Source organism: Eleginops maclovinus, chromosome 6 (genome assembly GCF_036324505.1).
Source record: "Eleginops maclovinus isolate JMC-PN-2008 ecotype Puerto Natales chromosome 6, JC_Emac_rtc_rv5, whole genome shotgun sequence".
Lineage (NCBI taxonomy): Eukaryota > Metazoa > Chordata > Actinopteri > Perciformes > Eleginopidae > Eleginops > Eleginops maclovinus.
In genome coordinates this window covers 6,364,660-6,390,361 of record NC_086354.1, presented here as the reverse complement: position 1 = coordinate 6,390,361, position 25,702 = coordinate 6,364,660, and the positions used below count along the sequence as shown (strand labels likewise).

General features: G+C 40.3%; 1 protein-coding gene across 1 annotated transcript; it reads right to left on the bottom strand.

The window, feature by feature from the left end:
• Positions 1-925: 925 nt before the first annotated feature.
• Positions 926-25,640, bottom strand: dnm3b (dynamin 3b). Its single transcript, XM_063886320.1, has 21 exons — positions 25,335-25,640; positions 24,658-25,002; positions 22,263-22,336; positions 21,925-22,074; positions 20,363-20,566; positions 19,228-19,326; positions 18,807-18,967; positions 18,134-18,276; positions 17,807-17,942; positions 17,203-17,270; positions 16,467-16,605; positions 15,856-15,942; positions 14,835-14,905; positions 14,589-14,643; positions 12,926-13,039; positions 9,145-9,254; positions 7,164-7,278; positions 6,132-6,296; positions 5,026-5,258; positions 4,145-4,318; positions 926-2,591 (listed from the first exon to the last, which is right to left on the bottom strand). The coding sequence occupies exons 2-21, from the start codon at positions 24,816-24,818 to the stop codon at positions 2,549-2,551; spliced, it is 2,502 nt and encodes an 833-aa protein (XP_063742390.1). The 5' UTR covers positions 24,819-25,002; positions 25,335-25,640; the 3' UTR covers positions 926-2,548.
• Between the last annotated feature and the right edge of the window lie 62 nt (positions 25,641-25,702).

Below are 25,702 nucleotides of genomic sequence, written 5' to 3'. Positions count from 1 at the left end.
GACGTGAAACCCCCTTGGTGAGGGCAAGGGACAAAACAAATTAAGACATTTAGAACAGATATACACCTTATCATCACCTAACATGCCATCTTTTGTTAAATCAATCCCTGGAGTTCCTGTTTTTTCTGATTTAGCTCGATGCAAATTAAAACTCTATGTGTGTGCAAAAAAAATGTTCGTCACATGACGGATTTGATTCAATTTGGCCTCTGCTGCCATCACGTGGTATCAGTAAATATATGCATTGATTCCTCAGTAATCCCATTTTCTTGTTTTTATTTCCACAATATGCAGTATGATGAAGTCTTTACAAATTAGCAAGAAAGCCATCCTCACGTGCATTGGTTTTGATGTCATTTGGTTTCTAAATCAGGAATAAAGATAAATACTTACTTGCACAGAAGTTGTAAAGTACTGCCTCTCCGTGAGGAAAATAATGGTTAAAATAAAAAACTATTAAATGAAACTGAAGTGTGTAATAATTACTCTTAGTTGGTTTTTCTTCCTGTAAGTGTATTAAAGATGATCAATAAATGGTTGTCATTTGCAAATAACTTAACATAACTTTTCTCAATGTACTTTACCGAAAAAATAATAACAATAGAAAAGTTGAAGTGTTTTTTTTGTTGTATTTGTTAACAATAGCTGTCAGTTATCACTACATAACAGCCATTTCGTCTTCTCAGGTGTGCATAAACTAAAATGTGAGCTTTTTATAATTCAAAAATCATGAATCCCCCCAAAAATGTATCTCATCAATTTTACTTTTATACACATACATTCATCTTATTTTTACATAAATAAAGCATATAGTGAATTCATTTGAATATCTTGTAATTGTTGCTTCACCCTGATGGGAATCTGCCTGAATATAAAGTACCATTTCCAGTGTCTTCAACCAAAAAAGAGCCATTTGACAAAGTCAGACATTATGAGGAAGAAGTTTATTGAGGAGCGATACAGAGACACAGAAAATAACAACTGATGCATTCTCCGGTTTACCTTTATGCCCTCTGCTAAACAAAGCCATCACACTCTCTACAACTGGAACCGTTTCGATGTTGGTCTCCTGCAGATTCTTCTTTTTTTTCACAACTATCCAATTCTCTTTCTACATTTAGCTTTGGCAATATAGAATTGTATTTCATGCCGGTAAGGCAGTCTAAATTCAAGAGAAGAGAGCATTTAGTGAGTAGAGACACAGAGAACGATTAAAGCGCTAGGATCCTTGATGAGGTCTTAATAGTCCACAGGTACAGTATCTCCTTATCATTACCTATATACATCAGAACACAGTTTAGGCCCACATACACAATAACAAACTGACAGAGAAGCACAACACCACCTTAAGCTCGGGTTGAGACGCTGACTGGCTTTCGATGGCTGTGAGAGAAAAGGAAATAAGAGAGGCTAGAAGATTTGATGAAAGACCGCTAGTTTGTGATGGGCATGGAGTTGCATGTTTCAAACCTGAGAAAAAGGCTAAATGGAAACATGTAAATGCATGTTCGTTCGTAGGAGAAGGAAATTGCCTTTTTTTGTTTGTTTTTCCTCCCCACGAGTCAGCGTCTGAATCTGAGCTTAAGGCTGCAGGGTCACAACATGACCATCGATACAGCACAGGTGGACACCTATGACGAGGTTAAATGCATTATTGAGGCTGTTTCCATATATAGAATACTGAAGGTGCTCCTCAGCCTTGCTATGTGTGTATGGCTGCTACTACAACACAGGAACAACTCACAAAAGTCCAACATTAAATTTACCCCCGGGGGGTGGGGGGGGTTATGATTCGTCATTTAACAGCTTTGACCATGAGAACGAATACAACTGAAACGCCAACGAACGTGCAGACGGACAGCACATGCATCCTCACACACACTCATACACAGGATTACTCGCGCACAAACACACACACACACACACACACACACACACACACACACACACACACACACACACACACTACCTTCTGTTCCTAAGAGAACATTGAGCTGATAATTAACACTGAAGGGGGCGTTATACAATAAATTAATACAATACTAAATCATACCCGAGCCTACATATAGGCAAATTAGTCCCTGCCCTGTATACACACACACACACACACACGAAACACACGCATGCACACTCTACATACACACACTCCCATGCAATAAAAGCAGCTCATGTGCCATGCTGCATTTTGGAATGAGTAGGGCAGTACGACTGCTGAGCGTATTTTCATGTAGAAGCAGCAAGTGGGGGATTGTGAGGGGAAAGGGGGGGGGGGGTTCCAGGGACTGATACCGGGTAGTGGATCTGCTAAGCAAACCTGGACCACAGGCGAGCAACAAGCGCACGTACACATACACCACAAGACAAGTACCATACTGTACAGAGATATATGGACATCACCTGGCAGGAAATTGAGGGTCAAAGGGGTCAAAGACGTCAGTGTCTGCACTAAAGGAGGGACCAGGTCGGCAGAGCCATGGCTAATAGAAGGAGGAAGAGGATGGAGTGGATGAGGGAAGGAGATAAGTGTATGAGGAACCCATTTAGATGTTTATGGTGGGGCTTGTCTTGTTGGAGATGGAGGGGGCCGCCGGCTTGGGTAGAGAGTGATTGATAATGGAAAAGGGTCAGAGAATGGGACGGATAAGAGAAGCCGAAAGAGGAATGAGTAGAAAAAAAGTAAAGAAAAAAGGAGACAAGAAAGGAAACGAGATTAGTCTTCACACACATTTATGAGCAGCTACGTTACAAATCGTACGAATGTCTCTGACACAGGGTCCATATTACGGTTGTAAAGATTGTAAAAGCTAAGAATGAGCAGTTGCTGAATCACCACTGCTATGTCTGAATGCTAAATATGAAGCTGCCGCCAAATGCCTGTTAGCGTCGCTTTAGCATAAAGACTAGAAATGGCAGGGAAGAGCGAGCCTGGAAAAAACATTCCAAACAATAGTGCTGTGTCTCAATTTGGTAACTTTCCTATGTACCCTTCCATTAAGTACACTAGGTAAACTTGCACAGTGAGGGAATCTTTATCATACAGTGTTTTTAGTAACCTTCCCTCTCGTTTCAGATTCTCTGACCTCCCTTCCTTGTGTGCCTCCCTCTCCTGTGATTGTCCGCCCCGCCCCTGATTGTTTCCACCTGTTCCCCATTACCTGGTGTATTTATTGTCCTAGTCCCCCTTTGTCCTGTGCCAGTTCGTTTTTGTTCATGGTGATTTTCTACCAGTGTCATCAAGCCACGAATACTCCTCAGAGCTTCGAGCCACGTCATGATTTAGTTTCCTTAGTTTTTTTTATGCTCCCAGTGTTTTTTCCTCTTTAAGAGTGATTTTGTGTTGATACTGTTTTTTTCCATCTTTGTGGATCTTTGGTTTGAATAAACCTTTTTTTTTGTTAAAACCTGTGTGAGTCGTGCATTTGAGTTGTATCCCGTTTTCTCAGTCGTAACAGTTTTCTCAAATGCTGCTCGATGGAAGTGTCATTTGCTCTGTTAGCTAGCTATTAACGTTGTTCTTTGTGGAAATTTCCTTTGAATATCGGTAGAGTGGTACGTTTAATAAATAGTTAAAACCACCCACATGTAAATGTTTTTTTGTATAGTGCTTTGTTCAACAGAGCAATTACGTTTTTTGTTTGCTAAGATGGTAATTGTTGAGTGCAATACATTTCCAGCCTTCCACACACTGTTTAAGCGTTTTGAATGCACCATCCACGTACTTATAGTGCACAGCATTGTGCCATACTTTGCTTTAGGACGCCCTTCAGCACTCAGAATAACACATTTAAGTATAGAGGTATTCATATTGAGACACAACAGGTCACGATCACAGCACACAGTATGACTTGTCATACTAGGAAAAGCACAGGTGTTACTAATAACACTAACGATGTAACCTGAAATCAAAACAGCTAAATGGAATTCAGCTGTGATTCTTTTAATTAGTTGCACCTGTTCTTATCCTAAAAATGTGTTCTGTGAAAAAGGCCTTAATGTTGAGCATTTCTTTCAATACTTCAAAAGACAAACCTTTGTTCAATTTAGAGTTCAATGTTCACCATACTGTTACACAACTTATAGACCAATCAGGAGTGTAAGAGTATGATGTCATCCTGAAAAATACTTATGTGAAGGTCGTGTTTACCTGGGGATGCTAGGAGGGGCCCGGTTAGGGCGGCTGGGAGCCTGAGGGCTCTCAGCACTGTTGTTGAAGGGCCCCAGGGGTCCTGGGCGGTTTGGTGGTGGCGGGGCCCCTCGTGGAGCCGGGCGTTGGCCTGAAGACATCCTCCTGGAGGAGGTGGGGCTGGATGGAGGGGACCTGGCGAAGGAAAGATAAAGAAGGCATGGCAAGATGACTCACTTTGTTGGACAACACATTGTCCCTCAAACATGATTACGTAACAATGTATGCCCTAAATAAATAATCATAATTAAAATCTACCACAGAACCAACAAAAGTAAATAAAATGGACCCACAGGCTCTGTTGACCATCATTTCAAATATTCCATATTATAGAGCTAGCCCAAGTCCTCTAACGTTAGGGAAACTCTACCCGTTATTCTGGCATCACGTCCGCTTGAATTTTGGTGATGTTCTTAAGTATTCAAGTCAGTTAAAGTGAATACGGTCATGTGAAAATATCGTTTGATAAGTCTTTAACGTAAAGAAAATCAAGGTTGTGTCGATTAGCCTTTACTGTAAAAAGGATTGAGAACATTTCAGTATATATCACGATGCCACATTAACTTAAAAAATATGAATGCTTGTCTATAAATGTGTTGTACGATAAGTCTTAAAATATATTAAGATCATGTCCATATATATTGTACAATAAGTCAGTAATTTAAAAACTAGAGGTTATGTCCACAAATCATACAATAAATCTACAAGGTAAAAATAACTGAGGAGAGGTCCATATATTGTGTGATTAGTCTATCATCTTATTATCAAGAACAACATTTATAATTGAATTATGTTCAGGAAAGAAAGAGCACATGTCATCAGTTTATCTCAACTCAGTTTACCTGCGACCCCCTGCTCCTCCCACCCAGGAGTTATCAACAGGCGGAGGCATGGGGGTGGTGATGGTGGAGGTGGAGAGGTCCCCGATGATGACCAGGGCCTCCTTCAGGGCCTGGTGAGTCCTGAGCACTTCATCCCTCCTCTGGGCCTGCTCCTGGGACTCATCCATCAGGGTGTTCTGGTCCCCGGCAGAGTACAGCTGGGCCAGCAGCTCCGCATTGATGAAGTCCTTCACCTGGAGGCAGCGAGAGGCAAAGCAGGGTGATGTATTCAAAAGGTTAAACAGAAGAAAGACGCGCAGACCTTTGAATGGCATTTCCCCAAAGGTTAACACAGCAGCGTTATATTTATTTTAAGAGAAGTAACTACAGGTTATATGTTTTAACTAATAGACATGAATATGATACGCGGGGGAAATGACTTAAATGGATTCAAGTATTTGTGTTGTGTATACAGCAAGTGTTAATATAAGTATAGGTATTACATAAGTGAAATATTCTGCTAAAATATGCACATTATGCATTTAATACATCTTAGATCATTTCCATACATTTTTAAAAACTATGCAGTATGGAATTATGAATATTGGTAGAATAAAGAATTTAAAAACTGGTTGAAAACCTTTTGCTGTCGTATTAGAGTTTTACAGAAGCAATTGTGGATATCTCTTTCCGTCACTATTAGAAACAAAAAAAGTCAACAGCCATCTAAAGAATTCAAATGTACAATAAATCAGGCTATGAATGATATACTTCATAAAAATGCTTCAGTATATAGATAGTAATGAAACTAGAACGTTTGGTGTAAGTGCTAGTGAAGAGGAGCTTTCTGGCTCCCAGTAAAAAACTAATGTATAGTTAATAGTGTCATACATTTTGCAAGACCCTTCAGATGAATGAAAAATAATACAATTCAGGATCTACAAAAGCAAACAGGGTTTGTAAAATACACCCCTAGATGTATGTTTTTTTCGACTAATCTGAAAGGAAGCAAGCAGACGAATCTCTGAAAATAGACATGAAAAAAAGTGTTGCTTTTATACAGTAACAGCAAAGGAAGGATGTCTACACGTCCCATAAAAATGAACTTGTGAGTAATCTTTTCTTACATTGTTGATCATGAGATGCATGATGGTTTTGGGCATGAGGTCCCGGATGCACTTGTTGACAATAGCCATGTAGGAGTCCACCAGGTTACGAATGGTTTCCACTTTACGCTCCAGCTGAGGGTCCATGGAGAAGTTCTCCGTGGCTGCGGTGGACTCACTCTCAACCTGCAGAGGGAGAAAGGAGGGAGACTTTTCAAACAATGAGAGAGAACTAAAGGAGAAAAGAGGGGGCCTACATTTAAAAAAGACCTTGGTTAATAGTATGAATCACTATTTGATACAGAGGGATTATTTCTGAAATAATAGCATGCACTCTTAAGTGTAAATGTTAGGAATTAAGTCAAAATGTAATGAATTTATTCCCAGTATTTCCCTGCAAAATATATACGTTTAGAAAGAGTTTTACATTTATTTAAATGAGAACAGGTAAATATATTAAATATGAATATATAAGGGAAAGAGTGGTGCAGGAGTCCTAAAACCCAGGAATGACTTAGCATTTTATCACTCCCGCTTCCCTTGTCTCACATTCAACAGTTTTTTTGTCTTTGATGCTAACCTGATAAAAGGCCTGCGGTCAACACAAACATACTAGATTGTCATGTTTGTTCAACAACATAAAATATATCAGTAAACATCCTACATTTGAATGTCTGAAGTTTCTATATATCATTAAAAAAGCAGTTTCTAACAAGTTGCTAAATAAACTACTTAACGTCATTAGCCACCTTTAGCCTAGCGGTGGTGACGCACAGCCATGCGACGTCATGTCGTTTGTTTATAGGCTAGCGTTTTACTTCTAGTGACTGCATGTACTCTTCGAGTATATAAAAGTGGTGTTAATATGTGGATTTTATCCTGCTAAAGTAGTAAATATGTGTCAAAGTACCAATGGAACCATCACCTTGCTTTTGTGGATAAAAATACATACAGTATATCACCACCCTAGACAGAAAAGGGAAACTAAAGGTAGGAATGTGTAACCCAGGGAGTAAAGGATCAATTGATCAGAGAATAAAAGAGTTTGCTAACCGCCATGACTTTCTCAGGATAGACCCCGGCACGTAGGAGAGAGGATTTCCAGCTGTCCACATCATCCTGTGAGTCACAGGCCAGCTCCAGGGTGCGATTGTCCTTGTACACATTCCTGAGCACCATGACACAGGAGAACATGCATCCATTTTATACCACATGTGTGTGCATATGATTAAAAAACAGTAACACTAACTACTCTTTGAATGATTTACTTTTTAGAAACATTTGGACAATGTTCCCTTTTGTTGTAAGTGTTCAACAACAACATAAAACCTCAGACATCTGGAAGTATTGACAGTATTAGCTTATGTGCTTGCTTCCATTTGGGGTATTTAGTTGTTTAACCCTTTCTTAGGTTTCCAGCCAAGAAGAAAGTGAATTACCATAAAACTTTTACAGAGCGTTCTGCACCGATTACTCCAGGCCTGATCCCAGACATCTTATACAGATGCACCGTGTTATGTATAGGTTATAGTCCTGGATTTTTTTCCTGGCTTTAATTTATTGAATATCATCTGGTTCTAGATATCTCCACACCACATTTTGTAATCCACAAATAATCAAAGACCAGCTGTCACATTTTTCAAAACATCATTGGTTGACCATAATTTAACCAATCTATTTTTAAAGACCGAAGAGCCTGCACTGCATCCTCTGGAAGCTCTTTCCACGCTGTTTGCAGCACAAAGTGGGAAGAAGATTATTTTCTGTTCAGAGAAACACTTCAGTTATTCTAAAGAGTTCCTTTATAAATAAAAGCTTTTTTCTAAAAGTGGATGACAGGCTTGAAAGTGCTCATTTATATTCTGTGAAGAAGCTTGTAGACTTGAATCGATTAACCTCCATGTCTAAAGAACCAAATTAGCTCATCTTCATTTTCTTAACATAAGATTTGCTTTTAATCCTGTCATTCGTTCAGTGACGCGTCTCTGAACCTTCTCCATTTGTTTTACAGATATTTTGATTTATAAGCAAATGAAACGTGCAAATTCAAGATGAGATTTTACCTCTGATTGATATTATTGAAGAAATATTTCCTTCCTCAAATTGTTTTTTTAAAGATCTTCTCATTACCTCCAGCAGAGACATTTTTCTTCTAAATTGTGAGTGTGGAATTGAAGTGAAATAGGAATTGTATAACAGTAAAATATGTAATATTTTATTTAATATTCCATTCATTGCACTATTATGTATATAATATCCTGCTTTATATTTTGTTAATTTCAATAGTATTTACCTGACAGTTTATAGATTGTTTATCTTCATAGTCAACTGTATATAAATCTTTTCTCTAATGCCAGTTTCTTTTATTTCTATTTCTTCTTTGAGATGTCTACACTTTAACATTGTTTATTTCTTCTTTTTATTTCTAATTATTTTCTATGCTTTGTGTTGTATTATGCTGCTTCAACACAAAAAAAATCCAAGTTTGGGATTAATAAAGTAATTCTGTAATAAAGTAATTCTTATCTTTTTCTCATCTTCCTTTTTTTATTGTGCATGTGGAATTTAAGTGAAGCTAGCAACCACGACACCTTAATCTGTTTCCTCTGTCACTTGCTAAATTACTTATTTTTAAATAAATAAAGTGTGTCATCATTCAATTTCCCTGTGTGTAAATGCATACATTTTCATCGATTTAATTACTATTATCAACCTACTATTACCACGTTAAATGTCTTTATTATCATCTGTTGCAATAAATCACTGCAAAATGTCTGCTTTTGACCACAAATGCAAATGACAAACATCATAAACTAAGCTGTAGATCTATTAGACATATTTCCTCTTTGTCCCAGCCTGCAAGCATGCATATGTGCATGCATGCATGCATACATACTGAACAAAACACATAATCTAAAACATATTCTCGCCGCTGCAGCAGCACACAGGCCCTGGTCTCTCTAACTGCATCTGCTGCATGTGATTGCTTTAAAAAAAATCTGGTTTTATTTGCAGAAATTAAAGATCTGCTGACCTGGACTCCGTGTTGAAAATACAGAATATGTGCTTGCTGGACATGAAACTCTTCTCCACATCGCGGACCTTCAGGTTGTCCAGAGGGAGCATGTACTTCTTCTCCTTCTCCTGCGAACGAGAAAAACAGGCGGCATGGATCGTGAGCGCTTCTTATGACTAATGCAACTTTGTTGTTCTCTATGGAATCTTGTGCAACGAAATTTGGACTTTCGAGAAAGGTGAAATGGGGTTTTTAAAGAGGGAGGGGAGCGGAGAGAAATGGGGTGACAGAAGCGAGGAGGAATGGGGGAGAAAATGTGAGTGGGAGGTAGGGAAAGGGGGAGAGAGGGGGAGGATAGAGAAAGAAGAAGGGAGAAGGAGAGCACATGTGGAAGTCATTACAGTGTGGGTCAAGACGCAGTCGTTCTTCACGGCGCGTTTTGCCGGAGGAACGCTGGCAGCTAAAGCCTGAGTAAAGCGAGTAAGACAGGGGGGTAACGGGGAGAAGTCCAGGGGGTTGGAGGTCCAAACACAACCTGAGAGTTAGAAGCTCAACCACGGCTATGACACATTTTGTTCAGCGACGGACACTTTAAGACATTTTTACCCTCCATCCTAGCCTCCATCTTTTTAAGCTCTCCCTGTCTTTTTTCTTTTATCCCTCCCCCTCTATATTTTCTCAATATTTTTTCTTTCCATTCCAGAGGGGCCCACTTCCTGCCTGATTTTTTTGAAGGAGAAGGAGGGAGAGAGATTAAATGACAGCCTGGCGTTAAAACTCAACATCTGGTAGTGCTTAGCGGCACACAGAGAACCAGGGAAGGAGGGAGAAGTTAAAGAGTCGGCGGGTGAAGGAGGAGGAGGAGAGAGCGAAGAGAAGAAGCAACGCTAAAGTGGATTTGCACAAAGATTTGCAGAAGAAAGCCCCCCATCTGGTCCGAAGGTCCGTGAAGATGGTCGCAGGTAAGGATTAAAGAGGATGAGAAGAAGGAAAGACAGGAAAACTCTGCAGACTCTTCTTGTGTTGTATTCCCCGAGGGGTCACCGCGGCCCATATATGGTCACACGGGTCCCCTCCCTCTTCCTCTCCCTTTCTCAACCCCTCCGTCTCTCTCTTTCCCTCTTTTTTGAAATATCCCCTCCCTGAACGTGCAGCCAGTCTGTCCCGGTCGTCTGAGCGAATGTGCCACGTCAAGGCTGGATACTCTTCATGGCCGGCGTGACCGAAACGGACCGCGAGGGGACCCCGAGCTTAAAAACGTCTACCAAAACAAACAAACACGGCCAAGAGACCTAAACAGTTTTGGGAGACGCGGATGAGGCGAATTTTGAGGGGTTTTTGCCCCGATAGGACCTGCCAAAATGGAGCGGGGGCGAAGTGAGGGCAGAGCCAGCATCTGGACCAGCAGAAAGCAGCGCACAGGGCCCGGCTCTGAACTCCGGTTCCGTCTACCCAGTGTTCAGACTACCTGTTCATTATCATACTGGTGTACAGTAGTCTGCACATTGGTTAGACTGGGCACGGACCCTCTTCTGTGTCTCTGATGGCATTTCAGGTCTCCGAGAAGTGTGTGATTTTTGCATCCTTCCTTTTCTGCTTATATATGTGCTATATTCATCTGTATTTTGTCCATTCTAACGCTTCCCTTTCACTTCTTTTCTTGGAATAAACATACATCACCATTTTCCACACTAACTGCAAATTTGATAACTTGCTGTGAAAAAAAAAGAATTCTCAGTCAGAATTTTAGGATGTTTAAATGCACAAAATGGCGAGCTCTCATAATTTATAGCATGAATGAGTAAGTTTGCAGGCTGCTAGCCTGGTGCTCTGATGAAGATGTGGTCCACTAGAAGGGGGGTGGGGGGAGGAGCGAGTGTGTGGCTGCAAAGCATCCAGCGCAGGCCAAAAGGAACCGGGGCCAATCAATCAAAGTGGAGTTTGAAAATACAGTCAGACACCTTCAGTGAGGTTATTTCAGTGGGTGGCCAAAATGGAGTTGGAAAGACTTTAAGCCAAAGGGTCATTTATATTGCTGTGGTGTCAAATAACTGCAAAAAAGGCTGTGAGGGAAAGTGTGTGCAGACGGATATACAAGATGCACAAAGACTATGTACGGACAGGAGTTCATTTAGGTGAGCTTTTTTATTGTTGGTTTGTGGAAAAAGAAGTAAAAGTCAAATAGCAGACTGTTGAATATTACCCGTTATGAAGAGCCAAAGAGTGACTCAGCGCCTTGAAGTGATAGCTGCGTATGAAGTCGAAGGTCAGAAACAGAATTAAGGGATATTGATTTTTAATAAAGGGGTTTCTCTGCCGAAATGTTTAGATTAAAAACGTGTCATTTTGCGGCCAAGAATCCAAGCATTTCCAAACCACACAAGAGAAGGAGGAGGGTGTGTGTGTGTGTGTGTGTGTGTGTGTGTGTGTGTGTGTGTGTGACTATAGAAAGTTCACAGGGTGTAAAAACAGAAATTTACGAGGCGAAGCCAGCGCAGGCTATAATTTCCTACATTACCACACTAACGTATCAAATGACAATCTGTGCACGCGGCGCTGCGCGGCCCCTGTGTGCCGTCTGAGGGCTGAGCATGCGTTCATATATTTTGGCCGAGCGTTTGCTCGGGATTGGGAATGTTCCACATGTGCAGAGAAGAAGCGAATGCCTGAACTCCCAGCGGAAAGAAGTGGGGAGGGAAGAAAGGGAGGAAAGGAAGGCAAGCTCAGAGACAAAGAGAAGGATGAATGGGAAGGAGTGAAGACAAGAATCCAAACTCTTCATAGGTGAAATTAAAATATATTTATGTGGACTAACAATCAAGACTGGATTGTATCCGTCAGTTTTTCTTATCGTGCAAACTGTGTCTCTCTTGGAACTGCACCTTCAACAAGATGCAATAAACTAAAAAGCAAAGCAGCAACCACACCAGCAGGCTGAAGGAGTTGCAGTGTGTCCGCCTATCTACACTTGCTGTGCAGAATATCCTCCAACCTGTACAGCAGGCACAGACAGGCAGATAGACATCAGCCCGCCAAAGAGCCCACAGAACAGATGCTTTTCTCCAAAAACAGTATGACGTTGTTAGTTATAAATGATGTAATATCAATGATAATAAGAATAAAATAATAAAATCTGCTTTTAAAAAAACTTCATCAGATCTGTGTCATTTATCCATATAGTTAATTTTTCGCTCCATTCTGCACAACATCTGGCCACAACTGGAGGAGGATTAGGGTCACTTCTTGAAAATGTATTTTAAATCTGAGTTTAAAGTCAGTGGCCAGATGGATTATTCGCATTTTAACATTGTAACATTTTAACATGGTATACAATTCATTCCACATTTCTTTTGTTACGCTTTATTTGTGTTTTCTTGTGTGTGTATTTTAATGTGGGATAAGTATATGTTCATTCATTTATTATCTTCTGCCCTCCCTGTAATGTTTTATTGTATGTCTTAAGGATTGGTATTTGACATTACTATGTGTTTTTTTCCCTTGTAAATCATCAAATTCTGACAATAAACACAGATCTCAAATAAAGTTTCACATGTAACCCTAATCCTCCTCCATAGACCATCAGTATTCTGATCAACACTAATTGGAACATCATCATGATCTAAACATAAAGATATTCAATATTCAATACCTCTGACTCAAAAGGGGAAATATCTGTCTCTGCAGTTGCTAAAATGCACTCATAAACCAAAACAATAAGCTAAAAGACACTCAAATGTTTGAGTGTCTTTTAGCACGATTCACATTGAAAGTGATTGTTATTTTAAAAGAGTAAACTCACCTCATCATCCTTGAACCAGGAGAGGCTCTCAGCAGTCAGTACAAACCAGTACTCTTTGGCTCCTCCCTTCATGATGCTGATGTTGTTGATGGTCAGCCAGCCTTTGCGAATGACCTGTGAGGAGGGAAAGGTCACAAGTCAGAAATTGCTGTAATGTTAAATTGACAGGAGCTCTTCATCCATAATAACTGGAAAACAATGAGTGTAAAGACACTAAACCACTTTGTAAAGTGGAAGTGGAACTACAAAGCATTTTAGTGTCTTTCAGCTCATTGTTTTGGTTTTATTTCAGAATAATTCTTATAAAACAACTCACTCGCCTTATAAAAAAATATCAACTCCAAACAACATATCATGGCTAAAGCTAGCCCAGATGCATCGGTGCAGGTAAACAAAGCATGAATCGCGATGAAATGTGTGTAAAGGTCGGGGTTAGGTGTGTTTGTGACTGGCTCAGAGCCTAACATGTGACTGTGTGCCAGTGCAGTCTCATTCAAGGACGTGTGTGTCCACAATGCCACAAGCAGAGGCCAGTGTTAGCTGGTTAAGTGATCATTGTGTTAAGTGCTTCGAGCACACAATAAAGCGTGTGTGACGACTGGGTATTAACCCCACAAGCCCTACACATACAGGCACTGTGCCAAGTGATTATTAGGTTAGATCACTGTCAGTCTCGCACCGCCTAAGACTCACTAAGGAGGTTACCCAAATCACTACAAAGCCTTACTGTCTTTGGCAAACAAAAGAGGTCTGTTTTGTGCCTGGATACAAAAAGAAAATTATACTTTTTTAGCTATAGAGATGATTTTTATAACTGCCAAACCGAGGACTTTTTTGATTTCTAGTTGTGGTTGGAAACCCCTTGTAGTCTGTGGACGCTGGTGGGTGGAGGGGGTGTTAGAGAGAAAACGGTTAGAGAGGAAACTCTTACAATCAGGCCTGATGCGGGAGGAGAGGAGGCCTGCAACAGGAAGGAATGTTGGGGATTTTAGGGAAAAAAAGCATCTTTTCTACTGCAATTAAAATAAAAATGCCTCTGCCCAGGAGTAGCTTACACAGCCAATTTGCCATTCTTGAACCCGTCCAGAGTGAGAACAAATTACTCTTTTTTTTTATGTGATGGTGCCGGAGAGCACCACACAATGGGCAGAAGTGTTACTGCAGGCACAAAATGACATTGCAAAACCATAACCCACAATGAGCGATACTCACCAACAGACACCCATAAGAGGGCAGCTGAGATTCTCACTAAGGGATGGGGGTGAAATGCAAAGTGGCACCTTGATGACACAGGAAGGGAGTTCAAACAAAGGGAAATGTCTCAACAACAACACCAGTGATGATGGTGGCATAAAGTAATAGAACCCAATGTGAGACAAAATCATAAGACCAAACAAACAAACTGGTGCCTCTAAGCAAAATACACCATGCAACATATAAAATAATAATCAAATCTAATAGAACATAAGGCTAAAATGTACATAATATAAAAATGTTGCAATGCAGAAGATTGACTGAAATTGATTGAAATGAAAGATCTTTCATTTCAGGGTTTTTATTCTCTCTTCAGCAGCCATCCTGCTGCTCTGTAGGTGTGCATTTACTGCCTTGACCTTGTGCTCCGCTGTTTGTGTTTGATGTATGAGACGTGACAAATGCTCACCTGATTTACAGCCGAACTCTGGCTCTTATTACCCTGACTAGTCTTCTGCTGCGCACTGCGGAGGACAAACAACAACAGAGGAGGAGGACGGGTGGATGATGGGAGGGAAAGGTGAATGAAAAGGAGAAAAACAACAAGACAGGGTTAAATAGATCTTCAAAACACTTGTTCTAAGCAGGCAGACATGTATATTCATAAATTATTCATCATGGCGTAGCTATTCTAACAGATCAATGGAGTCTTTACTTAGCAAAGCCAATGAAGTCTTCGTGGTTAGTGTTGATGTATGAGAGCTGGATGTCTATCAGCAGCAGAACCTGTAACAACACAAAATATTAATCATTTTTGTAGAAAGACAGTACTGTCAGGTTTTCAGAAATACTCCTATTCCGTTTCATTCAAAGAGTAAGCATAGAAAATTGGTTCATCTTATTAAATATGTGGCATTATGCATAACTTTTCCGAACAGGATAAAGTCAGGTTCAACATTATTTTTAAAATCGTTTTATTTTGTAGAAATATAAAAGTTAAAGGTTTCTATACAGGGAATTTCGTATATTTATTCAAATCATTCGATTAATAGTATTAATGTCAAATAAACATATTTCTTTATGTTCTACCCCCATTTTTAAAATAAGAGATATCACCACTTAACTTAACCAGTTAATAGAGGGTAATCATTTTTTTGCTAGCTAAAATGGTAGGCCTATATGAAAACAAGATGTTAATTAATGCTAAATGGGTAGAATAGAAATCTTTCGACAAAATTTGTAAAAAATCAACACTTACATGTCTATTTAGAACTTTGCCTTTCCACTAACTCTTGAAATTACCCAGAGCCTAAAAAACATTGTTGCTGTTGTGGAGTGTAGCTAGCAGCTGGTTAGCTTAGCCTAGTATTAACACTCAGGGCAGGGGGAAATAGCTAGCTTGTCTCTGTCTGGCACATTAAACCACAAATTTTTGTTTTTAAACATCGCCTTTTATAAAGATTTCACAAACAATATATAAAGTCTGAGTTAGTGAGCTTTAGAGGTCTTGGAATGTTGGTTATTCCACGTTTCCAGTGTTTGAGCTAAGCTAAGCTAACCAAATGCTGTTGGTAGCTTTATATTTACCATAAAGACCAAAACTGTATTCATCAGTATGTGTTTTATAGGCGTACGATGACAGATATTAATATGAAACTGTTTACTTGGCATTCACATCACAGACATTCCCTCGTGAAGCAATATTTCTGGCTGTTAATACCAACTAATGATGTTACCTGATCCTTGGCCCGGCTCTCTCTGTCTCGGATATGAGAAGTCACAATCCTCTCAGTTTCTTCACGCAGCATGGGGAAGCATTCCAGCTGAAAACACATTATACAGCCTAATATGACTCACTCCATAAAATGAAGAATGTGGAACAATGAATAATAAAAAATAATAATAAACACTTATAAACAAACTGAATTTTTTAAAGTGAGCTCATCTCTCCATTTCAGTTTCTTTCATTTGTCCATCCTCTATTGACTACCCTTTCTTAATAAATTCCTTCTTTGTTTCCTATCTAATTCCCCTCAAAGATCTCAGTCCTGTAATCCAAAGCAACGTGGTGTCAGATTGTGCACTTCGCCTATTTATGTTCATATGAGCGTTTTTACTAAATATTTCTGGTGGCATTAATTATTATTTCCATGCGTTTCATGGTTTGTATGTGAGCTATGTCAGTGTTTGTAAGTGTTGGATGTGGTTGCTGAAATGTGTGTTTGACTGCTTTTTCCAAGTCTTAAAGCAACAAGTCATGCAGGCTGTTGTTCTTGCAGCAGGTTTATATTTAGCTTGGTTGTGGGGCATTGAACTGTTTTCAGAATCCAATGACAGATAAAGTTACCTTGTTGGAGCACTGACGCACGGTGTTGATCAGTTCCTGGATGACCATGTCCACACACTTGACGCAGGGCCCCTTCAGCTGCATGACCTGTTTCTTCACAATGGCCTCAAATGCCATGTCTGGGGTGAAGAGTCCAGTCCTGAAACACACAAAAAGGGAGGGAAAACAGGTACAATTGTGATGAAATTATGTGTTAAAATACTATGTACTTAAAATATATTGATTTCGGTTCAACATTAAAAAATTCAATCTTTACTTTGGTTGTGTACTCTATAGACTCAATTTTTAAGTAGAGAAAAGGCTTAAATGCATAAATGTTAATTTGTTGTGTTAAAAACCAGGCATAGATATTTGTCCTGCTGTTGTTTTTGTACAGAATTCCTGTTTAAATTTGGTAATTTCTTTCAATGTCTTTGCTTTCTAGCTTTGGTGGCATTTATTTTGGTGGTGGCTAATCACTGTTGACTGAACATTTTTTTTAAAAAGACAACTTATTCATACATTTCCATCAAAGGGATGTATCATCAACCAAATTAATTCATTTGTAGTTCTATTGTGATGTTTTCAGCAACAACATCAACATATTTTTCTGTCTTTAGCTTGTGAATAAATGTTTTTTATAAAGCCAAAGGGTATTGATAGCATCACTGGTTGGTATCTCAAATAGAGGCTCTGAAACAACAGCAGAGGTTGTTGAAGATCATTTATTTTCATATTTTGGGGGACAAATTCCTACCTGATACCGTGGATGTTCTTAATGGCATAACTGATCTCGCGACGCATCTCTTTCTCATCACACTCCATCTGAGCGGAACAGAGAAAAGTAATTTAGACAATGAGCAGTACGAATGGGAAAAATGATGACACGACAAGAGAGAGTGTAACAGAGATGATAAAGAATAATTGTAAGGTTAAAAAAGAAAGAAAAAAGCGGCGTTTGTACTATGCATTTGGAGTTGTATTAATAACAGAGAAGCTATCATGCTAGATGTACAAACCAAAGAGAGAGTGTAATATACAGACTATAAAATGTGGATGGGTGGAATCAGAAGAAAGAAAACAAAGGAGGAAAAACAACTAACTAGATATAAAGAATGAGTTAGTGAGCTTTAGAAGCCTTGTGATGTTGAATTTGATGCCTTCAAGCAAGCTAGCAGTTTGCCTGTTTCCAGAATTCGTGCTAAGCTAACTGCCTGCTGCTGGTAGCTGCCACACAGGGTAGATGGACGGATGGGTGTTTTTAGTTTTATTAAATGTCTCTTTTTTATGTCAAATAACTACACCCCCCACCAGATCTTTCAGAAGTGCCATCTTCTTCTACAGTTTGTTCGACATATCACCTTGACCAGCTCAAAGGGGAAACGTTCGTGGAAGATGCGGTTGATTTTGGCTCCACCAGACAGTTCCACTGTGTCTACCTGATCCCCTGAGCCCTCAATCCTTTTCTCAAAGTCTACAGAGAACTGCTGCACCATCCTGAAACAACCAGAAAAAAAGAAATATATATTAAACAAGACCAGAAATGACTCGCTGTATCTAAAACACCAGCTATTGGAAATCGGTGCCATGATGTGCGGTACAAAGAAATTAATTAGGTCAAATATTTAGCAGGATAGGTTTTATAAACTAAATTGATGCTCTTGTTGTGAGAAAAGGGAGGCACTGACTGCAACAGCTGCTTGGTTTTGCGGGACGGGTCATCAGGTCGGTATCCCCGGTATTCCTCGGCCTCCTTGTCCAGAGCCAGCAGCTGGGACTGCAGCTTGCTGCGGAAAGCTGGCAGGGTGTCCCGGATGTGGTTGGTCAATTGCTGTGGAGACACAAATCCGACAAAACTAAACAAAATACAATCACACGGGAGCATCGATGAGTAAAAATGTCATTGGCATTTTGACATTACAGTGATGTAACAATTAAAAATATATTCTTCGCTATAGGAGCTGAAATACTTTTTAGCCCTTATCTTTATCATGACATACATAATCCACCTGTTCAGAGGTTGGCTGATTTCTTTTTTGGGACAAAGAGTACCAAAAGTAAGAAGCTTAATTTAGCCTCTAAGTGACTATTTTATTGGAGGCTTAGTCTCTACATTCACTGTAATCGTAGATAACTTTTATGCAATAACAATGCAGAACAATATGGAATGCCTGCCTGAGAGAAATGATCAATTATTAGGAGCTGAACTAGAAAGAACAAATGCATTATCCACCTACTGACAGTCACGCATCACCCACACTGATGTAGAGTACAAAGGAAGTGGGAAAAAAAAAAGGCCGCCCTCTTATTAATTACGTAAAGTGCACTGTGGAAAAGCACCGGGAGTAAATCTATGATCACCTCGTTGAGCACTCTCTGCAGCCGTGGGGTGCCCATTTTTTCAGCCATGTGCCTGTATGCCGGGTGGGACAAGAAGAACTTCCTCTCGGCCTCAAGAGCTGCCTTGATGTCTTTCCTTCCATCTATGTCCTTCTGACTGCGGTTCACCACTCCAATATAACCTGGGAATGAATGAAAGGAGGTAAAGGCAGGGGTAATATGTGGAGACAAACAGAGAGAAGGCATGACAGGACAGAGTGTTTGGACACTGTGATTAAGAACACAGAGAGAATTTGAGAGTAAAATGAGAGAACAAAAGCTGGCATAGCTCACTCTACTGTAGAACACACACGCGTGCACACGCACGCGCACACACGCGCACACACACACACACACACACACACACACACACACACACACACACACACACACACACACACACCTCTTCGCAGCGGCAGCAACTTGTTCTCCAGTACGTCTCGGGCATCTGTGCCCTCATCCATCAAATCCAGTTTAGTGATTACTCCAATAGTCCTCAGACCTAGAAAAGGGGTAAAAATAGGCAGGAATTATGTAATAGCGATGAAGAAATGCTTTTGGGAAGTTTAAGGCACTGTTTTTTTATTCATCAATTGGATGACCTTTGCAGAGAACAAATGTAACCAGCTTCTTAAATAGACTTGTTTTTCTGATTTTCTCTAATGCAGTTTTACTTTCATATTTTTCTCTCCTTTATGTCTTTCCCTCTTCTAAGTTCCTTTTTTCCCTCTTCCTGTGCAAGCATTTTTGGCCGTTAGCATCCCATCGTCCTTTTCCCCCCATGGATGTATAAAGACAACTGGAGACAGTGTTGGAGGGGGGGGCTTTACTCCTATGAAAGTTGCTCAGTGGTGCATGAAGCAAAATGGCCTGACTCTCAGGAACAAAAATATCCGTATCTTCCAGCATTCTCCAGCATCCGTAGGGCCTATAGAGCATGCACACTTGACGTAGCGGATTGGAGTCATCCATGTAAACATTTGATCTACTGATTAACAGACGTCTCTCTCCCACTGTAAGATAATGTGAAAAAAATACAGTTTGCTTCCTGGTGGTTTGGTTCCTCCCTGTTTTCCCCTACCCCACTCTCCAAGTCTGATATCATTCATCCAACCCACAAGGTTAGTTTGTCCTCCTCTTCCAAGCTAACACATTTCTCTTCCTGTGTCCTCGTCTCCTGGCTGAAGGTCAAGCTCTTCCAGTATCCAATACTGTTCTCCTTTCTCTTTAACCATTCCTTTTTCCTTAGTCTCAGTTTTGGGTATTGAAACCTCCATCATATTTTCCTCTTTCTCCTATCTTTTGATGCTCTCCTCATCCTCCATTTTCCCTTTCTCTCAGCCCCTTGTTTCTAATAATAATGATTTTCCCTGTGGATAAATTCTGTTTCCACATTCAGAGAGGTCAGAGAACAAGGTCAGACACTGAGCACCATCCCTACAGCTGACAGAGAATAAATGTTTTGTCCAGGTCAGTCTTACTAACCACAAGGTCACCTCTTACATGTTGCATTTATTTCCATATTGCTTTAGCCTTACCCTGTGGATCGACGTCCTTTGCCAGTTTGAGAGCGTCGGAGTTGGCCAGGTCAGAGTTGGCCGGAGTGACGGCCAGGATCAGGCAGCTCTCTCTGGTGATGAACTGCATGATCATGTCTCTGATCTGCTGCTCGATGTCCACTGGCTGGTCACCAACCGGCACTTTGGTGATTCCCGGCAGATCGATGAGAGTCAGGTTCAACACTGCACAGACAGAAGCATCAGAATCAGAATCAAATACAAATTAAAATAGAAGGTAAAACGTATTAAAATATTTAAGTTAGAATGAAATGTGCACAAGGGGAAAAAATATATTTATTTGTAGTTAACGTTTAATTAATAATTTGCAGTAAAGAAAAGATAAATAAAAAAGAATAAACATATTTATATATAAATAATGCTGAGTTACAGTTTTAAAGATGCATTATGACATGGATAGTCAATATTACTGCGGCCTATTGTGAAAAAAATATGTATTAATTATTTAATTAAATTATTTATTAGCTAGGTGGTTTATGTTGTACTAGTGTCCTCTTCAGCATGAAAACATCATTTAAAATGAAAGCCATATGTTTACATAGACATCCACCCCAAATGACCAAAATACTATTAGTCTCTGTTTTAAAAAAACTGTTTGTTTTTAATGAACCTTTAGTGAAGTGATTTGTAAATCACTTAACCAGACTACATTATATCTAGGCTACATCGGTTCTTGCTAACATTAGGTGCAAACACCTCCAGGATAAAAATACCTAGAAATGTTTTGGGAATCACCAGGGAACTAGATCACTCCCTTTTCATTATGCCAATATGACTGCAAGATATACACAATGTGGTTTGTGAATGTTTCATGAATATGATCAAATCCTCCTAGAAAGTAGCAATTAAGATGAAAATGTAAGGCCTTGCTAATAATTAACTATTATAACCACCTATCTGTATCTCAGCATTTCAACAAGTAATTGTAATGATATTGGATCTTTCCTGCAGGCTATACATGAGTTTAAAAGCAGAAAATGTGAAAAAGAAAAAGGAAGCTAACTAGAGTAAGCTTTTTGCTTATAAATGATAAACTAACTGCTAGAAGCTAATTCCCAAAAATATCCACCATCAGTTTTATTCACAATGGAGTATCATAGATGGTATGAAGCTCCATTAATTAATCCAATCCTCTTCATTGTAAGGCTCTGGTTTTTAAAGGATCAGGACAGCGTTCACTTTCACAGCAAATAATCTAAAGAAATCAGTATAGCATTAATGTAGCATAGCATGACATAGCATGTTTGCTAGCCATATTAACGCAGAGCCTTTAAAGAGGCTGTTGAGGTGCCCTTCTTAACTCCTTGAGAACATAGAAATGTATTTATATACTGTATAATTATATTGCTAGCAAAAACACATTCTTCGTTTGTAATGACCCAGTTTCTGAAAACATTTTATGTTAGCTAAACTAACTAAATGACCGAGAGTATGATGATTCACAGCTCGTCACTTTCTACTTTGATACAGAAGTGTTATTGTGGGTGTTACTTGACAGTTTAAGCTGAGTTATGTCTTCGCACCGTGAGGGGAGTACACTCGCAGGTTGATCGGGACGGGAGATATGCCTTTGTTGGCCCCAGTGGCACGGTCTGTCTCTGCCTCGATTTCCGTGCGGACCTCATCGAAGTCTGTGAACTTCTTCCCTTTGCAATGCAGGAATTCAGCCCATTCTAGGTAGAGGAAAATTAAGACATATAACTGGGATTAGTGGAGGCATCCAAGAGCAGAAATAATGCCAGTGTGAGAAAAAAAAACAGGATAAGAAAACACTGCAATTTAAAAAATAAAAGAGGAGAGGGGGAGGCTGTATTTGTGTGTATGTGTGAATTCTAGCATGTGTGGGGGTGTGTGCACCCACCTGCAGTGGCGCTGATAAGCTGCAGAACCAGGGGCCTGCGGGTGACAATGCCAGATCCACGGGGCAGAAAGTCCCTGAGGAAAGACAGCCAATCAAAACTCATTTCATCAAACCACAGTCAATGAAAACATGTATCAAAGAGTGTACAGGCATGGGTATTTGTGACATAGTGGTATCTTCATCTTGAGGCTTTTTTTTCTTTGAACTCTTGAAGGGCAAATGTATTATAATTATACCGTATATAATGGAATGACACCCACTATAGGCCTTTCAATGTCACTAATCTCGTACACGCCAGTCCAACGAGTGGAATAGAGGCCATTTTCAAACAAAACAGCAACTCCTAAAGCTTTCAGCTGCTGCTGCTGCAACACAAGAGGACAATCTGGCCTGATAAACAACAGGTCAAAATAAAGAGCAGCATCCCTGATAAAGAGCCCTCCTGTTTAAAAACAATCACGTCACCATTTCTTTGAGAGGTGCCACACCAACTCGTTTTGAGTGTGTAGGATTATGTGTCCATCCATCACAAGGCCTAGGACCCCCACTGATACTGTGTCTTAACTCCCCCCATACACTATGTGATACAGTAACGCACATCATATGAACTATTCCTCTTACAAAATACAGTTAACCTCGAACATTTTACTTATTTAGGACATTTCTGTTCTCTCGTTAAATTGCATAGCTCTTCCAAATACAAATACTGCACATATTTTATTAAGTTATTTGTAATTTTCCTTCATTTCTTTGAATATTTATATCTCTTGCAAACAATACTTTTATTTTTCGTATTTAAAATATTTATTTATACTTCTTTTTCCACAACCTAATTCATCTCACTGTGTTTATGTATGCAGCACAGCCAATTCCTTGTATATGTAAACCTACTTGCAATAAAACTAATTTTGATTCTGATTGTTGTCACACACCTGACAACTGCCATGAAAACCCCCTGTTGTGTTCCAAGAAAACCTTATGAATACATATCGACCCACGGAGCTCTCTCAATTGGGAAAAATAAAACACAAGCCTACTACTTGTCCATTCAGCGCTGTGCAGGGCCAGATCTGGACAGATGGACCATTACTCAGCAACACGACTCTCAATGAGGGCTGGAGCTGGACAAATCAATGCATCCATCTGGAGCTGCACACATGCATTTCAAAACGGCAAAAGAAAGGAGCCACAAGACAATCTAGCTCATGTTGCACTTCCACAAATTGGGGGACTTGTGAGCAACAGAGTGAAAAAAGCTTGAAATTGAAGCAACAGAAGCAGATATAGGTCCCTACAATTGGTCAGGCATCAAAAGCATTACATCACCCCATAATGCAACGCAACAGCATCTTTCCTTATGTCCTGCTCATTTTTCTTTTTCTAAAAATCTCCTGTTACTAATGTTTTCTGTCAAGCGTTTGCCCAAATTCAAAATGACATCATCATAAATGACCCTGACGACATCATCAAGGTGACACACTCAGATTTTCAAAAGCCAACTCAAGGGCCACATTATCATACAGCTGTTTCAGAGGCCTAGTAGTGCTCTCAATAGCGAGTCAATGACCTTTGTGTCTAAAATTAGTGAAGTGACCCTTTAGATTTAAACATGATATACATTTGCATAGACACTGCTACTATATATGTGAGAGTGCATTTAACAGCAAATCCTGAAATTGAAAAGTCCTGAAAATATATATATATACATTCATCCCTTTTAAAAGCATGGGCTCTAAGACAGAAAAGTACCACATTGTTGGAATAAAACATGTAGTTGGGCAGTTGTTGAGGGATGTATTTCAAATGTAGCTTTTAAACAAACTAAACACTGTAATGATGTGACCAACAACATGTCACCCCTGGCTGCCTGATCCTTGTCTTGAATAAAAAAACACTGCCCCTTCTCATAATTTATTTGGTGCGAGTGACCAAAAACGAGAACAAGATGATGAATATTCATGTATGTTCTCTGGAGTGGGAGCTGAGCCTACAGTATGGATGGTGTTTTAAAATGAACACATGCAGTGATGCATCTCTGCAACCTGCAGTGTATACAACACAGCATATGACATCATATCTTTTGGGGTCAACTGCATATTAATGCCTTCCAAAGGATGCTTGGAACAGATACTTCTAAGACTGAGAAGAACTGCAGTTTGAAATCCCCAAAGGTGCTGCTCTAACCCAAATACCACTTCTGTCGGGAGCCAGTGTTTTATAATAAAATAATATACTGCTCATAGGCTAAGGGCTCTGCTCATCACAACATGAAAAGCAGTGCCTTAAAGCTGGATGGTTTGAACTCTCCACTGAGAGAGATTGGCCCCATAGGCCTCTTATGTCATCCTCAAGGTTAACGCGAAGGGATTATCCTATTTCTGGTGGTCATTTTTACCTGCCTACAAAGTTCTCCAGCACGGAGCTCTTCCCAGCACTCTGCCCGCCGACCACCGCGATCTGAGGCAGGTCCAGGTTGCACGCCTGGCCGATGTAGCTGAAGGCATCCTGCAGCTTGTTGACCAGGGGGATCAGATCCTCCATGCCACGGTTTCCCATGGTGCCTTTAGACGGGTGGCTCCGGGATCAGCGAATAGAAATGGAGAGAGAGAGAAAGAGAGAGAGAGAGGATGGAGGGGGGGATTGTGGCGCTGCTATATTAGTCCAGGATACCGCGGTGCTTGTTCGTGTAGTGAAGTCATCTAGCCGCGCATTGCCCCGAGCCAAGCGAGGGTCGCACCGACTGAGGAGCAGAGAAGAGAGGGGTGCAGAAAAAAAAGAGATAGATGAGAACAGACAGGGACAGACAATTGCGCAGTTGCTCAGCACAACCACCATAACCTCTCTCTCCTTTGCACAAACACACACATGCATACACGAAGCCTTTACTTTCAAGGGCATTTGGTGAGTGGAGGCTCCATATTGAAACAAGGATCCACAAATCACGCGCGATTCACATGACACCAAGGCAACAACAAACGTCGGGTACATGCGAATTAATATATAATAAAAGAAAATAGCATGCAGTGAGCAAATATCACGACAAGGTGTATGGTGTTGTTGTGAGCAGCCTACCCCGCCTCAGGATTCCCCTCAGTGTTTTCCGATGGTCGCTGTCCAGTGCTGAAGCGACGCGCAGATCAGGCAGCAAATACAAGACTCCGGACGATTATACAAGCACCACCTGCTATGGCGGTGCATCAGCTTGATCCCGAACTGCTGTGATTGAAATGTCTTCGCATGTGGGCTTTCTGTTTTTCCGGTCGGCTGAATGTCAGAGCGGTCTCATCCCGAACACAAATTTGACAGATTAATCTCTTTTTTTTCCCCTCGCCCCCCTCTTCCTTGCGTTCCGCGGTGTAAATTGCGACGCTGCGCCTCGCTCCTTTCTACAGCGTATCGACGCAGCGGCGGACCAATGAGAAGCACCGGTTTGGAGACGA